We start from the raw sequence: 18,005 nt of genomic DNA, 5'->3' as shown, positions 1-18,005 counted from the left end.
TTTCGCTTGCGCTTTTTAGCTATAAGACGAGACTGAGGGAGACACCTGTGGCTCACAGGGATAATTGCAGGCTGGGCATGCTCAGTGCACCCAGTGTGCCAGTGTCAGTCAAAGCTTGTTGAAACTTTGACAGAAAAGTTTTCCGTACAGGGCTCCATCCTCGATGTCACCCATTTGTGAGGACTAACATCCTGCTGTCCTGTGAGAACACCTGTTACATCAGGTAAGCAACATTTGCTATCCCCCCCCCCCCCCCCAGACTTACCACAACTCCCTGGTGATTGAGCGAGGAGTGAGGACGCCATTTCTGCAATCCTTGGCGAGAAGCATGTGACCTCGGCGCCACGTCGAGTGACGCGGCGTCACGTGATTCCCGGCGTTGTCGCGCCGGAAGGCTCGTTCGGCCCAAAAAGAACTTTTGGCCAGCTTGGGGGGGCCTCCTGACCCCCCCAAGCTGGCCAAAAGTTCTTTTTGGGCCGAACGAGCCTTCCGGCGCGACAACGCCGGGAATCACGTGACGTCGGCGCCACGTGATTCCCGGCGAGTTCGCGCTGGAAGGCTCGTTCGGCCCAAAAAGAACTTTTGGCCAGCTTGGGGGGGGCCTCCTGACCCCCCCAAGCTGGCCAAAAGTTCTTTTTGGGCCGAACGAGCCTTCCGGCGCGAACTCGCCGGGAATCACGTGACGCCGCGTCACTCGACGTGGCGCCGACGTCACATGCTTCTAGCCAAGGATTGCAGAAATGGCGTCCTCACTCCTCGCTCGATCACCAGGGAGTTGTGGTAAGTCTGGGGGGGGGATTAAGGAGGGTGAGGGGGTTTAAATTTTTTTTTTTGCACATATGGACATATACCCAACTCATTTAATTTTTTTTATGTCCATATTGACCGCAAATGGGACCCCCTTTGGACATATTGACATATGGACATAAACTTTTGCTCTGCACATCCCTAATAAACAGAAAAGTTTGCAAATATCCAAGCTTGTCCTGGCTCCAAATATTTGCATCTATTCCGGCTGTCTCAGAAATTGCTCAGCTGACGAGGCAAGGCCAACAGAGACGGCTGTTCTTTAATGTTATTAGGATCAGCAGAAAATAATTAACTTCCTTTAAGTAATCTCAAAAAAGGAACCTTAACAACTTAACAAGATAGTTTGTAAATAAAATCCAAAGCAGTTTTAAAATTCTGCTCTCCTTGTTTAACTGAGAGATCCATCTTCAAAAGACCGTTGAGTGGCAAAGATAACTGGGTTATTTCATCTGGTTATCATTAGCCGAATTTTCAACCTAACCTAAGGGGCAGATTTTAAAAGGGTTACGCGTGTAACTGCTCCTGCCCGCGCCTAGCCTATTTTGTATAGACCCGGCGACGCGCGCATGTCCCGGGGCTTTGTGAAAGGGGCGGGATGGGGCGGACATGGGTGGGGTGCAGGTCCGGGGGCAGGACGAGGTAGGGGGGATTTAGGTAGGGCGGGGGGTGGATTAGATAGAGGAAGGGAGGAGAAGGTGGGGGGGGGGGGCTGAAGGAATGTTCCCTCTGAGGCTGCTCCGATTTCGGAGAGAACGGGGAAAGCTATTGGGGCTCCCCTAGTGCTTGGCGCATGCAAGGTGCACTAGTGTGCATCCCCTTGCTTGCGCCGACCCCGGATTTTATAACATGCGTGCGGCTGAACGCGCATGTTATAAAATCGGGCGTACATTTGTGCGCGCCGGGTAGCGCGCACAAATGTAAGCTGCGTGCGTAGGTTTTAAAATCTGCCCCTAACTGGCTAGGTTTGTTGCTGAAAGGTTTCCTTAAAGCTAGCTAGATAGAATATTTCTGGCTAGACTGAGATCAGTCATTTGGGTGACCAGAATTGCCTGGTGCAACTTAGCTGGCTAGAGTGGAAAATCCATACACTGTCGGACTATATTTAAAATACCTACCCCTGGGAATGCCTCCAGAACAATGCCTTGCCCTCCCCCCCACACACACACATTCTGACCAACTAAACCTGTGAGCCCTATGAATTCAGGCAGACAAATGTAGCTGACCAACAGAGACAAAATTTCAGTCAGAGGTTTACCTGAGTAACTGGGTAAACATTTGAAAAGTGACCCATACAATTCTGAAAAGACGTTACTGTAAATCTTCCGATTCCTCCCCTTGCAAATCATACCAGAGCGAGAGCTATGTTCCTGTCCCTTTAAAAATGTCAAGAAACAACTCTGAAATAGGACTCCCCCCCCCCCCCCCCAAATCTTTCTTCAGACTTTTTTTTCTGATTACAGTCCAATAAAATTGTATAGGAAAAGGAAAGAATATGACATGGGCCAGATCCTATGATTTTTCATGGGATGAAAAGAAATGTAGAAAATGCATTTTTCATCCCATAGGAAATCAGGGGAGGTATGCGGGCTAAGGAAAGCTACTTTGCCTTATTCCTGATTAGAGCTGGATACATTTATTCAGGGTAGTGATCTTTAGGAAGCAAATAAAAGCCACATCTCTAGGCAGGTAAATAGGCAGAGTAGCAGCTGATAATTTAGAGTACAGACAAGATCCACTTCCTGCACACACCGGATATCTTTTTTTGGGCCCTTTAAAATAATTTTTTTCCGTGTTTCAAAACAGCACTGACAGCAGTGAAATGTCCCCTCTTATGACAGTAGATATTCATGGAGACTCAATAGTCAGTTGCTATTTGCATAGTGGAAACTCAAAGCTCCAGGAGTGAATAGACAGTTATATCACATCTATTCATTTTCCCTTATCTATGGCCTGCAACTCTATCATAGAGAAAATTACAAAGGCATATTATTTTAGGTGCTTTCTAGTACTTTATAATCAATTGATATCCAAGCTGGCTGTGCTATAAATTTCCATTTCTAAGATAAGCAGGGCCCCCAGAACCTGCCAATCTCTGCAATCACCCAACCTGCAAAATCTACCCTGAGGAAACGCGCTCTATCCACAGCGGGCCCGTCTCTCTGGAACTCACTACCACCGGACCTCCGTTGATCTTAGTTGTTTCATAATAGATTGTACTTTGATTATTATCCGTTCATTATATTCGATATGTTCCATGTAAACCGCCTCCCCGGCGATAGTTATCTCTGTTAAATGTGAACCGGAGTGATATGTATTGTATACAGGAACTTTCGGTATATAAAAACCAAAAATAAATAAATAATAAATAAGTGGGCAGGGCTATAAAATGTGGCCCTTCACATGGAATTGATCAGTTTCCATAGAATAACTGCAGGAGAGAGGGGGCCAAGTCAGGTCTGCAGTGCATGTATACAATAATTCCCTTCCTACTCCCCTAGTGGATTCCCCCCCCCCCCTCCCGTTGCCTGGATTAAAACAGCAGTTGGACCCTGTGTGGCAGAGGAGGAAGATGCAGCCCACCCAAGATGCTGCTGCTTCTACTCTCCCATTCCTCCTCTTGCCAGCCTGAATTAGTGCAGTTTGTCAACGAGGGGCAAGGGCTATGGGCTGGAGGCAGGGTAGGGCAAAGAGGAGCTTGGATGTGTGGGTGATAAGGAAGAAAGGCTGGGGGATGGTAGTGAAAGGGGGGATTTGGTGGGTTGTGAGAAAGAGGGGGTGGGGTGTGTGAAAGAAGGGACTGAAGGGTCAGTGAGTGTGAGTTGTGCATATTGTCACTTGGGTTGGGGAGAAGGGAGAAAAAGAGGGCCAGTGATGGGGGGTGGGGGGGGGGGAAGGAGGGAGAGAGGACTGTGGCCAATAGCAGATTTACCCTGTCTTCTTGCCTACCTTAGCCTGATCTTCTCTCCTTCTCTTCCTATCCCTGAGATCTCCTTCACCTTTACATCAAAATCGGAGATTCCTTACCCATAATACTCTCAAAAGAAAAAAAATTAGTTAACCAGACATCATGGAAGGTTGGAAAATACTTATTTTTATTATTCAAAATAAATTTCCATGATTTAATCTGTAAAATAATTCAAATTTATGCAAATGTTCCACTTAATTTAATTTATTAAACATATCCAAAATAAATCTTGTTTAAGAGGATCGCAAAGTTTGTATTTATGGATTGCTTTCCTATTATCCATTGTGCTTCCACACCAGTAGACACTGGAGTGACCTATAATGAAGACAGAGGGAAAAGAAAAGTAACGAGAAAAGCCCACAGATCTGCAGCTCTTTAGATGTTTTAATCTATGAGAATGTTTTGCTGATTAATGGTTTACCCTTCTTGAGACAAATTCAAAATGGATCAAAAGTCAGATGAGTTGGGGTGCTTTTTGCATTGTTGGCATACTGCATGTACTGGTGAGAGCATTCCTAGCCAGAGTAACAATAAGTATGAGAACAATAAGTGTGAAAGCTTGCTGGGCAGACTGGATGGGCTGTTTGGTCTTCTTCTGCCGTCATTTCTATGTTTCTATGACAGAGACTCGGGGACCAGCCTAGCTCATTATATGGCAGATTCAGTGAGGTGCGCAAATTGCCTTACAAAAAGGGAAATGTTACAGCAATGCTTGGTTCGGGGTACATGGGATATTGTTAATCTTTGCACATTGTATTAATAAGCTGCAGTCTCTTTTTGTATCCTGCATGTTGATTTGTTGTGGCAAGGGAAAGGGGCGGGCAGAGAGGGGTCACACTTGCCTATGTTGGCGAGTTTTGGGAAATATTTTCACTAATTCCATGTCATATAAATCATTAGGATTCTTTCTGTTTTAACTATTGCTTCTGTTTCTATTTTAGTTCTTCATTTCATTGCCAGTTTTCACTGCAGATAGCAGATCGTACTATAAAATACTAAGTGATAAGGAAGGCTATAAACATATTCATTATGTTAGTGACTCCATGGTACGTACAAAGGATTAAGTTACAGCACTCAAGTGCATGCAATTTATGTTTCTAAAATGCTAATATTTACAACCTATGTCTTTTTAAGGCGAATGCAAAACCAATTACCAACGGAAAATGGGAAGCCGTATATATTTTAACACTAACAGATGACACAATGTAAGTATTTTATGTTGAACTCTAGTAAAAATGTCACTTTTCATCAAAATATAAATTATAATATAGAATTTTTTTTCTCCTTAATTGCATCAGTCCCTTATGCAAATAGGATTTACTTACTTTCATTCTGTCTTGAGCAAGTCTGCAGCATTTATCACATCTATAGATTCAAGCTTTCAATTTGATTTATCATGGATAATTTGTTTCATACAGCATGATACTAAGTATGTTCAAATAAATATTTAATTCCTGTAATTAGACAGTCATCTGTGGAATATTTCAGTGTTCATTTCACTGCAGTGGGTATTACATGTAAAGGGAATGGGTTTTCCTGCTTGTGTATGATAATTTATTGGTTTGTTCTCTTAAATGCACATTTTATCATAGATAAGGCTGGGTAGAAATCACAAGGCCGAGTTTTCTTGTGTGCCTTAAGCTTGTCTTATGGACGGAAACCCTGCTTCTAAGAATAAAGATCCCCAATTTATTAATCACAAACGAATAATTAATCATTTTACAATGTGTTGCTTTTGATCCCCTTTACAAATACAGAACAAAAGCAGTACAATTACAGGGCTTATGCACTGAAGCTCATGCTAAAAGTATTTTAGCATACGCTCATTAAAAATGTTAATGTACACACTAAAATGTCTCTTAATAAGTGATGCTCTAACGTTTGTAGCACATGCAGTGAAAAATGGTCCTGGGAGTGAGCACAAACTATTAGTGTATATCAGGGGTCACCAGACCTTTGAAGGGAAGGACAGCACAGCAATGTTTAAATTGCTAGGGGGTGAGGGGAGCTTTCTTTGGGGTTTGCTGCAGGGTCAGGGGCATGTCTGACCATTTGGATGCTGGGAAACAGAGGAGCAGGGTTTCTTTGGGTATGCTAGAGTGCCAGTAATATTTTTATATTTCTTTAATGTTGGCAACTCTGCCACAGCCCCAAAAATCTTGCCTCCTGGCTTTCTCTTCCACTGCATCTGCCCCCCCCCCCCCGAAGTGTGGGTGGGGCACACCCCCCCTCCTCTGCATCTCATTCATGCCCCTTTCTTCCCACTCACTCAATCACCTCCCTCTAATTTCCTATCTCTTTCCCTTTCTCCCCCCTTCACTTTGCTCGCCCCTTTTTCTTCTTTTCTCTCACTTATCATCTCCCCTCCCTTTCCCTTCTTTCTCATTCCCACCCCTCCCATGCACGTCCCACATGTCTCCTTTCACTTCACCCCTTCACTTGCTCTTCTCATTCACTCCTTTCCCCCTTCTCACTCACCCCTCTCACCACTCTCCTAGCAATCACATCCTACTTTGCAATTCAGTCCCTTCCCCTCCACTCTCTCCCCTCCTTTCCCTCTTCCATTCCCTCCCATTCACCCCTCCCCCTCCTTTCACTTCAACCCCTTTCCATCCCCTCCTTATTTGTCTCATCTCTGTCCCTCAACTCCCTTCACTTCTTTTACTCACCCACCAGTGGGGCCCTTCAGAAGCACAGCCTGGCCTCCCTGTCAGAGGCGTTCTGTGGTGCCAGGGCCCAGGCTGCTCCTTCTCCTGTTGGCAGGGCCTGGCTTCCCCGCCAGCAACTTTCTTTGGCATCTGGGTTGGGAGTGCTGCTTCTCCCTGGCCTCTCCTGTTAGCAGGTTTTGGCTGCAGATTTTTTTTTTTTTTATGCATGGCTCTTGACGGGTTGGATTCAGCCACGTCAAGCAATGGCATGGTGGCCCAGAAAAACTAGCATGGCAGGCTGGGTCTGGCTCACAGGCCACAGTTTGGGCACCAGTGGTGTATATAATAACCCCAAAAGCAATAGAATTTTCATGTTATATCCACCTGATTGTTAAATAGTTTGTGGATAGTACACAAAATACTGTGCATGCACTAAACTGAGCACGTTCCTTACTTGCTTGAAAACTGAGTAAAAGGTCCCCAGAAATGGGGCTGAGTGCAGTGTTGAGGGGAGGAATCTGGGAGCAACTGGACCGAAGGGGAGGAGGAAGAAATGGAACAGAGGTAGAGGAGAGGAGAAAACAAACATCTGCATGGCTTGTGTTACGTTGTAGTCCTTTTATGTAATACATTTCTATTGTGTGCCCAATGTTCCAGATATGAGAATGAGAGGGTGAGTGAGTGCAGGAGGAGGAAGAGATAGGAGAGAGAGGAGGGGGAGGAAGGGATAGGGGAAGGGAAAGGAAAGGAAGGAGGCAGAGCATATTAAGGAGATTTAGGAGGAGGTGAAGAAAACAACTGCACTCTGGGGCTGATCCTGGAGAACTAGCAGACTCTTTGAGAGAGACTCCAAAAAAGAAATCCCTGGCAGCAAGAAGTGCATTTGGAAATGAACAGCCTTGGATGTTAGCAGTCACATCCCTGGATGATAACATAGATGAACATCATTATCAGCACTTCTGAGAGAAAGCCACTAAGATCCAATTCCATCAGAAGAAGATGAGAGGTGGATGTGTCTGTCCCATTTGTTTCATACCACTGGAGCAAAGCTTTGCTGAAAGGTTGAGTCTGGATTTCATCATTTTCCTCCAAACTCCATGGATATGGACTCAACAATACATCAGAGATGAACTGGTGAGTTATCAGCATTACAATTAGCAACACACAGCAAGAGTCCACTAGTGTTCCTTTGCATGGTTGTTCTGCCTGTGGAGCCAGTGGGCTACAGGCCCTAATAGATGTGAGCCCATTTGAAAGGAGTGTGGGTAAACCAGGTCCACAACTTTTAGGAAGGTTGGGGACTTGTTGGGACTATAACATATTTCAGGGCAGGGGACTAGCAGGGAGGGGGTTTTGCTGTAGAGGAGCCTGACTTTTCAGATGGAAGCAAAAGGGACACATGTACTCCAACAATACAGCTTACTCATCTCACCTTTTTCAGGTCCAATGGCTATGTAGAAAGAAAGTCGAACTCCCAGACACACAGGACCTATACTGGAGGGACCTCACTGATGCCACTAAGGGACAGAAATTGGAGCAGACAGGCAGTGGATCCATCCTGAAGGGTGTGCCACAAACACCATGGTTGACCAGTCCATACCATCACATAAAATCCATCCAAAAGGACTGCTTTCAGATGGAGCCTTGTCTAGTGCTGGCAAATCCATCTGATTTACATCTGGAAGGCATCACACTGCACTGCATCAGAACATCCCCCCCCTATCTACGAGCACCTTGAAATGTTGGGCAGCACCTCTCTTGTAGACTGTTCATACTATCTGAAACTGAGCAGGACATAGCACATATGCAGTGTGTTGTTTCTGCACAATCGTGGTGATGAATTGGAACTTGTGAGATGGGTCTTTATTTGCAATAGATAAAAAATGATGCCTTATGCACTGTGCAGTATGCAACAGTATTTGAAAAATAGTTGTCATTGCTGCACTACTGGTTTGAAAAATCATTTTTTGTGGACTTACATAGAAATGTTCAAGTGTGTATCGGTATCTCATTCTCTCTCTCTTGTTTTCTCCTCTCTCCTCTACTCCATAATCATTTCTCATACCTACTACTCTAACAGCCCTGTGTCCTCCATCATTATCCTACAGTGCATCCTCTCTACTGAGCCCGTCAAATAACATTTCAGCTCACATCCTAATGCTGGATTTGAAGCAGGTGTTACATTTGAGGCCTTAGCAAGCATGTGCTAAATTATGAAGCTTTGTACTGGGGATGGTGGGAGGGTGTCCTTGCAAACCACAAAACACTCCTGATTGTCTTATTGTCCTGGCCTTCCTGGTGACCTAGGCAGGGGTCTAGTGTCCCTCCTTCCCCCTCTCACCATATATCAGGAAGACTGCGATATTGTCCAATTTGACATATCACCATGTTTGTTGGTTTCACTCTTACCTTTCCTGAGGTTTTCTATTAGCTCATGAACTTTTAAATGTTTAATTATAGAACATGTAATAAAATGCAGATGATTTTTCAGATACTACACTAGTAATGAATTTGAAGGATACCCAGGAAGGAGGAATATTTACAAGTAAGTTGCTATTGTTTATTACTTTTGGTTATTACTACTAATACAATAATAGCTTTAATTACTAAAAAGACCATAATATCTGTGCATACCATATATTAGGGATGTGCAGACAAAAAGTTTATGTTCATAAGTCCATAAGTCGAAAAGGGGGGTCAATTTCGGTCAATATGGACATATGGAGAATTCCATAAGTTGAGTCTATGTCCATACGTGCACCGGTTCCCTAAATAAAATTTAAACCCCTCACCCTCCTTAATCCCCCCCCAAGACTTACCAAAATTCCCTGGTGGTCCAGCGGGGAGTCAGGAAGCCATTCCTCTATTCCTTTGCGAGGAGCACGTGACGTCCTCGTTGGACACAAACGGAACTTTTGGCCAGCTTGGGGAGGCCTCCTGACCCCCCCAAGCTGGCCAAAAGTTCCGTTTGTGTCCAAAGAGGGGTCCGGGAGCGGAACCGCGGTGGACCACGTGACGGCCGCGTCACTCCGACGTGACGCGTACGTCACGTGCTCCTCGCAAAGGAATAGAGGAATGGCTTCCTGACTCCCCGCTGGACCACCAGGGAGTTTTGGTAAGTCTTGGGGGGGATTAAGGAGGGTGAGGGGTTTAAATTTTTATTTAGGATCAACGATCGCGATTTCCAACGTATTCAACATAGCTATGTTGAATACGTTGGAAATCCGATCGTTTTCGCCTCATCACTTTTTTAAGTTAAAAAAAAAAAAAAAGTAGCGTTTTACATATAAGTTCAAAACGAATGCACACCCCTACCATATATCATAAAGGATTTCTGTTAGCCTCTGTTATAGAAAACGTAATGGTTTCAAAGAATAACCAAGAGGACAAGTAATGACTGTGCATTCCCACTGGCTCTCCAAATAAGTGGGAGTGGCATTTGTTTGCCCAGAACGAGTACATTGCAGATCCAGAGTTTCTTTGGCTTCTCCGGGGTATGCCGTTGCCCCCTGCCACATAACTATTTCTGCTATGGATGGCCGTGTAAGTTATAAAATAAAGATAAATAGGCAGATCGGTGGGGATTTAAAGGTCATGATAACTAGGGAGAGTGCAGGCTATTAAACTAGGGGGCTCTGGAAGATCTATCTCTTAACTGGGCAAACTGGGTGCGAACTGGTAAAACTGGAAATGGTGTTGGCACGCGCCCCTTTTAAAATCCCCCAATTTACATGGTAGAAGCGCATTTGTGCGCACTTGCGTGTGCCCACTTAAAATTTTGCGCACATGTGCACACAGCCAGGCTATTATATAACACGTGCGTATATACGCACGCATGTTATGAAATAGCTGGGTCCCTGGGCACGGACCAACAAATGTGCCAACATGTGTGCCCCCACACCAGTTTGAAAATTACCTCTTTAGTAAATAAGGCAATTATGTATTAAGCGTATGTGCATGCAAAGTATTTAGTTTAGTTTGTTTTTCATTTCATTTTGTATTTCACTTATTTTGTTTTATTTTTTCGTCTATTTCATTCATTTTGTTTCATTTTTAGCATGTGCTCTTTTTTTTTTTTACAATATGCAGATTTTTGTGAGTAGCACAACTTAAATGATTTATCGTACACTAAAATGAAAGCGATGAGAATAATATTTCATTATTTTTCATGTCATTTTGAATACCAAATATTTATATTTTCCTGTCATTTTAAAACAGCACATCCCTACAATATTAGCTGCTTTTCTACCTGGCGAGAGTATGTACAGGAAATTTGGACTTCCAAGTCTGGTACAGGGCTACATAAAGTCATCCACCCAGTCACAATCATTGGAGGAATAAGCTTTTAGCACACTGTAGTACTTCACATATTGAGACACTTTAACACCCCTGTATTTTTTCCATTCCCGAACTACAACAGATGCCTCTGAGTAGCCAATTGGACTCTACAACAGGATACCATCAAGTTAAGCTGAGATAACATAGTAGAAATCTCATGTTTGTGAGACTTTCCTCACTCCAAATGACATCAAATCTTCACCGAGGTGCACTGTGCTGTTCGTATGTCTTAGTCTGCATGTAAACCTAGCCCCTAAACCACTTCTAACACTTCAACTTGAGCTATTAGCTGGCCTACCTATAGGCATATAAATAGTTGAATACAGTGAAGGGCTCTCTCTCTCTTTCTACTCCACCCCACTCCACTCCTCCCCTCTCCCCTCTCCCTCTTCCATCTCCTTCCGACCTTTCTCCCAAGCCCAGAAATGGCCAAAATGCAATTTGTAATCTTTAACACAAATTGTGTTACAGCTGTTTCGGGCATATGGCAAAGCTTAAAGCCAGGAAAAAAGGTGTAGTTATTTCTGGCATTAAAACCATGTGATAGCATCTGTTATGCTACACAAGATGGGAAATTGCCCCTCATGCTCATAAATCCCACCCAAACCCCTCCCTAATCCCGCCCCTTCCCAAAATTTGCATTAGCACCATGTGATAGTGCTATTATCACATGCTTTATGGTGTTAATGCGCGCATTAATGCCATAACGCATTTTGATGAATGACCCTGTAAGTTCGTCTAACTAGGTGTCTAACTTGGGCAACCTAATTTAGAGGCCTAAATTTAGGAGCTCAGCTTTTTCTGAATATCTGCCCCTAATTGAAAATCCAAGCAAACTACTAAAATACAATATTTCATCATGGTTTTTAATATGTAATTTTATAATTTTACTTTATAAATAGAACCAAAAAATTATTAAATATACATATGTATTATTATATATATATATATTTTTAATTTCTCCCTAGAATTAACATTCAAAAAGGTCCTTCAAGCAAAGAATGCATCAGTTGTAATATAAGGAAGACACGGTGCCAATATTATTCTGCAAAATTCAGCAAGAATGCAAAATATTACTCATTATACTGTTATGGTATGTATGTGACTAGAAAACTTAAAATATTTTTAAAGTAGAAATATATTTTATATTCTATTGCTGCATTTTTCCTAGTTAAGCAATAATTTTGACATCAGTTAATTCCTGTTTTATTCTGTATCATATAATAAATTTTGCTAACAGGACACTTTTCTAATCACCCATGTTGTTGTGAACTATGCAGGTAGCTTTTCTGCACATACTTTATGCAAACTTTCAAAGAGAAAATACTCACCTTGTTTCTCTTTGAAAATTAGCAAGTTCAAAGTGTGCACATTAACAAGTAAATCTTAAAAGGGCCACGTGCGTAAATTACGGGGATTATGCGCAGAAGTGCCAGGCCCAAAGAAAGCGGCAGGGCATGGTCTGGGTGGGGAGGGGAGGGGCAGGGCGGGCCGTGACACCACCATTCAACGCTGTCCCAGGGAAGCGCAGGCTGGCAGCCAGCTGGCGAATGCAGATTACTAGTGCTCCGGAGGAATAGTATGTAACAAAATTAAAAAGTATGGATAGGTAGGGTTAGGTTAGAGGTTAGGGAGGAGAGGGGGAAGAGGTAGGAAGGGTAGGGTTAGGGATAGGAAAGTTCCCTCCCAGTCCGCTTCTTAATTGGAGGGAACTAGGGAGGCCCGATTTGCGTTGCCGCGTGTAGGTTCTAAATTCCCCCTCCTGCATGTGAAGTCGAGGGCCGCCCGCACATGCGTGCACAGATTTTAAAATTCGGCACGCGTGCGTGCACAGGCATCGGATTTTATAACATGCGTGCGCCGGCACATGCACATTATAAAACCGGCACGTCTATGTGCGTGCGCCGGGAACTGTACGCAGATGGATGTGTGCGTGGACTTTTTAAAATCAGCCTCAATAAGCGTTCAAATGGTTTGCACTAGCTGTTTATGCAGGTTGTGGAGGTTGAGGGGAGCACAACAAATCACGTACATTTGAAATGCAAATGTACATTCACTGTTTTCCTCTCCCAACCTAAGTTTACCCAGAGGAATCCCTCTTTTTTTAATGTGGCTGCGAGTTCATGTGCTGTATGATCTAGACACACAGTACTTGTAGTCTTATTGGAGGAAGACAGTTTTCAGTCAGGCCATTTTAAAGATCTACCGTATCTACCTGGGTAAATGCTTTTGAAATATATTCCCTTTAAAGACTGCATGAAGGACCCACTTCCTAAACGTTCATCATCAGGGATGCTCCAGTCAATCCAATAAAGCCTTCACTCAAAATAATCAACCATGGAGTTCTACTTACCATGTATGTTAAATTCCATATTGCCCAGCTTTATAAATCTAACGACATTCAGTGCAGATTCCACTGATTATGAGCAAGGGGTAAGGAATAAAATGGAGTATGAGTCAGGACTTGAATTATGGCTTATAATTTAATATGACCTAATTAAGTATAATGCTGTTCTCAAATGGGTCACCTTCAGCCTCAGAATAGGGTAAAGTTTACTAGAGTTCACCAATCGGGAACCAGAAAATTCTGGGAAGCTCAAGGGGAGACAGATAAAACAAGGATCCACACTTCAGTTGTAATTCCAAAGAAAATACATTTACTGTAGAGCCCAAAATAATGTCCAGATTCAGAAGGCACAATCAGATTACAGTCCAAGAATAAAAAAATAAAGAGTCAGGTAGATTTAAGAAGAAAACTGTCACAGATGCAGTACGATTCGATATCCAAAAAGCAGACATCACATCAGTTATTATTTCTAGGTCTCAGTCTTTAACTCCAAGGTCTTCAGGGTAATCGCCTCATTTCTATCTTTGCTCTGGGCTTCCCCCGAAAGGATCAACACCTCTTCTTCTTGAGCTTGAATTCCTCTGCAAGGCTCTCCCTGATCTTATCCAAATATTTCTTAATCACACCACTACCTCGCACCTGGGAGGGAGTAGGTAGCTAAACACGTTCACTTACTAAACTCTCTCTTTCCATCCTTCTACCTTTGTGGAATCCTAGTGGTTAGAGCAGTGGGCTATGAACCAGGAGACCAGAGTTCATGTCTTGCTGTTGCTCCTTGTGACCTTGGGCAAGTCACTTTACCTTCCATTGCCTCAGGTCCAAAAAACTGTGGGGTAGATCTTTAAAAAAATACGCGATCGCGTACTTTTGTTCGCGCATCAGGCGCGAACAAAAGTACGCTGGATTTTATAAGATACGCGCGTAGCCGCGCGTATCTTATAAAATCCGAGGTCAGTGCGCGCAAGAGGGTGCACATTTGTGCAACCTGCACGCGCCGAGCCCAGCGTGCGCCGCAGGTTGCACAAATGTGCACCCTCTTGCGCGCGCTGCCTGTTCCCTCCGAGGCCGCTCTGATTTCGGAGCGGCCATGGAGGGAACTTTCCTTCGCCCTCCCCCCACCTTCCCCTCCCTTCCCCTACCTAACCCACCCCCCCGGCCCTATCTAAACCCCCCCTACCTTTGTCGGCAAAGTTACGCCTGCTTTCAGCAGGCGTAACTTTGCGCGCGCCGGCCGGCAGCCCCGCTTCGTCCTCCGGTCCCGGGGGCTCATCCGGAGGCCTCGACCACGCCCCTGGGCCGGTGCCACGCCCCCAAAACGCCCCCGAAACGCCGCAGCACACCCCCGAAATGCCGCGTCGTTTTGGGAACGCCCCGGACACGCCCCCTCCCGCCCCTTTTCGAAAGCCCCGGGACTTACGCGCGTCCCGGGGCTTTACGCGCACCGGCGGCCTATGCAAAATAGGCGCGCTGGCACGCAGGCCTTTTAAAATCCGCCCCTTAGATTGTAAGCCCTCTGGGGATAGAGAAATACCTACAGTTCCTGAATGTAAACCGATGTGATATCTCAGATCGAATGTCGGTATATAAAAATAATAAATAAATAAAATAAAATCCTGAGTTAAGAATCCCCTTGTTCTCCTCTATAACTTCTACCTTCACACTCTAATCACCAACTCCTCCTGTGCTTTTGTGCTGGAGCACCTTATACCTCTATTCATCCCATCCTTCAGAGGGAAGGAAGAAAAGCCTCTTGCATCCTGCAGAGAAATGTTCGCACACAGCTCTTTGCACTCTTCTTGCATTCCCTTGGGAGTAAGAAAACTTTAATTCTCCATCTCCTTTGTAACAACCCTAAGCAAGGTTACATAAGTAATTCTATATGGTCATTGAAATGGTTTGTATTTGGCCCAATGGCTGAGTAGAATGTTGCCACCTTTTGGAGTTAATTCCCAGACTGTTCTTGTAGTGATCACTCAGTGTAAGATCAGTCGAGTTCTTTTTGCTCCCTGGACGTGAGAGATCTACTTCAGTCACACTCTCAGTCCTAGTCATCTTAAAGAGCAGATTATGTGCAAACTTTGAAGCTCTAGCTCTTTTGGAATCAGCATCTATTAAGTAATAGCACCATGATCCTTCATTTGCAGCTACCCAGGGGTTTCCCCCCCTATTTTTGTAACTCCTCCCATTTTAACTCAGCCATTGTGGCATCAGACCACAGCCAGGAGTCACAAACCATGGCTCCTTCAGGGAATCCAGCTAATATAGATCTTCCATGACTCTGAGTGCTGCTTCTGCAGTATCCGCCAGCCTGACCAGGGAATCAAATTGAGACCTTCCATATGATGATGGTGCACAAGAGCCATCAGACCTGCACTTTCTGCACCATTTTGACAGAACATTAGTATTAAGCCAAAGTATTCCTCTCACTTTTTGGGACTGGCCGAAGTCAGAGTTAGGATGCTGGGCTCGATGGATTTTTAGTGTGACCTAGCATGGCACTTCTTATGTACTTATACTATTCTGTTCACTTTTACAGCAACTTCTTATTAGGTTCTTGTAAATTTCAAAATAAGTATTGTGCATCTTTAAACAAAATAAACACAGCTTTTATTTTTTTTTTAAACCAGGTCCAGGCATTCCTGTTTTCACTCTTCATGATGGACGTAATGATAAAGGTATCTTTTCATTTATTCATTTTATACTTTGGTTATTCTTACTGTCATTCACCAGAGCTACTTTAAAAGACTTGTGATCTTAAGTGGGCTACAAAAGTCTTAAGATGAACTCATCTTTAAGAATGATTTGGATTTTATTTAAAAGTTCAACCTGGATTGCCTTTGGCTTATGAGAAAATGCAATTTTGCATATTCATCAATTTCTGTACTACCGTAATTTAAATTTTATGAAACACTAATGAAGGAGGAAGAAGATGGATGAGAGGGATAGAGGAGGGAAAAGACTGGATAGAAGATGGGGAGTGTGGGAAAAGAATGGATGGTAGAGGGGAGGAAAATGGTTGGTAGGATGGGAAGGTTGAAGAGAAAGGGGAGACAGAATGACAAGAATAAATGGGAAAGAGGGAGGACCAAAAGTGGATTAGAGACAAGAAGAGATAATGGGATGGGAATAATAGGAGGAGGGGAGATGCAGGTTGTAGAGGGAAATGAAAGAAAAAAGAAAAAAACAGAAAATGGATGAAAATTTGTAAATAACATGATGCTAAATAAACAAAATGAATAAAATAAAGAAACAGAACAAAGGAAATTGAGACAAAGACGGGAACATTTTTTTTTAAGCTAAAGTATATCATTGATCATTTTGAAAAAAATTTGCTTTGTATGTATTGAAGGCAATTTTGAGATTGCCTGCGTTGCAAAATAAGCATGTTACAGAATGCACAGGGATTTCTAAATGAAATCTGCACATTTACTTTCCCTCTCTGAAACTAATCCCGCCCACTTTTACCAACATTTATCAAAATGCGCTAAGGCGTTTTTGCATGCGTTAAGGGCTTATCGCATGCGAAAAGCCCCATTAATGCATGCGATAGGCCCTTACCTCATGCGAAAACGTCTTTATCGCGTGCGATAGCACCATATCTTATGGTGCGATGCAAATTTCAAAAAGAGGAGGAGTTAGGGGCGGGGAGTGGGCTGGGTTTGCCAGTCTGCGAAATGCTATTGCACAGACTTAACGCCGATTTTAACTACATCTTTTTGAATAGCGTTAAACTATGCGATAGCTTGCGTTACCGATCGGTAAGGTTTTATTGCATTGTGCGATGTTTCCAGGAAGGCCTGTTTGAGTAGATAAGCTTGATAAGCTAGGTTGAGAGAACATTTCCCAAATCTCATCTCTCCCTAGATACAAATACCTATCTAGGGAGAGGTCCCTATGGCTAGTCTCTCTCTCTCTCTCATTAACAATGGTCCCCCAGTGGTTGAATACAACAGGTATGGCACTTATTGCAAAGTCTGAACATGTTATCACAATTTATGATAACTTAGCTCTTCGCATAGGTAATTAGCGCAACTTGCGATAAACTGTATATTAGCATAAAACATGCCCCTTTTGCTATCGCATGCGATACTTATCGCATTTTGATAAACCCAGGCCTAAGATGATAACTTTCATACCGGAGTGCAGACGCACATGTGCACCCATTTGTTGACCCGTGCCCAGGGATGCAACTATTTTATAACATGTACTTGTATATGTGCACGTTATAAAATATCCTGGCTGCGTGCACTTGTGTGCAGAATTTCCAAAGTTTGGAAGATCTATTCCTTAACTAGCTGAACTGGGAACAAAATGAGAAAACTGGCAATGGCATCAGTGCGTGTCCATTTTAAAATTCCCCCACTTACGCGGAAGTGGGATTTGCGCGAACATGTGCACGCCTACTTAAAATTCTGCATACAAGTGCATGCGGCCAGGATATTTTATAACATGTGCGCATATACAAGTATATGTTATAAAATAGCTGCGTCCCTGGGCACGGGGACGCAGCTCCCCCCCTGTTAACCCCGACCCTTAAAACCCCACTGATCTGCCTAGATTATTTTGGTTAATAACTTACACGTCATCCATAGCAGAAATAAAGTACACAGCAGGTGACCTTGGTGCGCATCAGTGTGGGTAAGTATTTATGTGCAAATTTCAGTTTTAAAGCCTGGAACACCCATGTCCCACCCATTTCATGCCCATGCCCTTCCCATTTCCCAGAAATTTCGAGATGTGCTTGCAGCAGCATTTACGCACATATCTGGGCGGCTTTTAAAATCCGCTTGACAGATTTTAAAAGCCCAATATATTTGCACATCCCCTGACTGATGCACGTATCAGGTTTTTAAAATTCACCTTTAAGATGGGGCAGAATTCAAACTGTGCTTTTATG

The 18,005-nt window shown here is 43.6% G+C and overlaps 1 protein-coding gene across 3 annotated transcripts in view; it reads left to right on the top strand.

Moving 5' to 3' along the window:
• Nucleotides 1–18,005, top strand: part of FAP (fibroblast activation protein alpha) — a 257,755-nt gene that overhangs the window by 153,261 nt on the left and 86,489 nt on the right. For all 3 annotated transcript variants that reach the window (XM_029605610.1, XM_029605611.1, XM_029605612.1), the window contains 5 exons: nucleotides 4,717–4,821; nucleotides 4,910–4,980; nucleotides 8,915–8,968; nucleotides 11,730–11,854; nucleotides 15,736–15,783. In XM_029605610.1, coding sequence (XP_029461470.1) covers nucleotides 4,717–4,821; nucleotides 4,910–4,980; nucleotides 8,915–8,968; nucleotides 11,730–11,854; nucleotides 15,736–15,783 — 403 coding nt within the window. The remainder of the gene's footprint in view (nucleotides 1–4,716; nucleotides 4,822–4,909; nucleotides 4,981–8,914; nucleotides 8,969–11,729; nucleotides 11,855–15,735; nucleotides 15,784–18,005) is intronic.

Source organism: Rhinatrema bivittatum, chromosome 6 (assembly GCF_901001135.1).
Source record: "Rhinatrema bivittatum chromosome 6, aRhiBiv1.1, whole genome shotgun sequence".
NCBI classification, from domain to species: domain Eukaryota; kingdom Metazoa; phylum Chordata; class Amphibia; order Gymnophiona; family Rhinatrematidae; genus Rhinatrema; species Rhinatrema bivittatum.
This window is presented reverse-complemented; position numbering and strand designations above follow the sequence as displayed.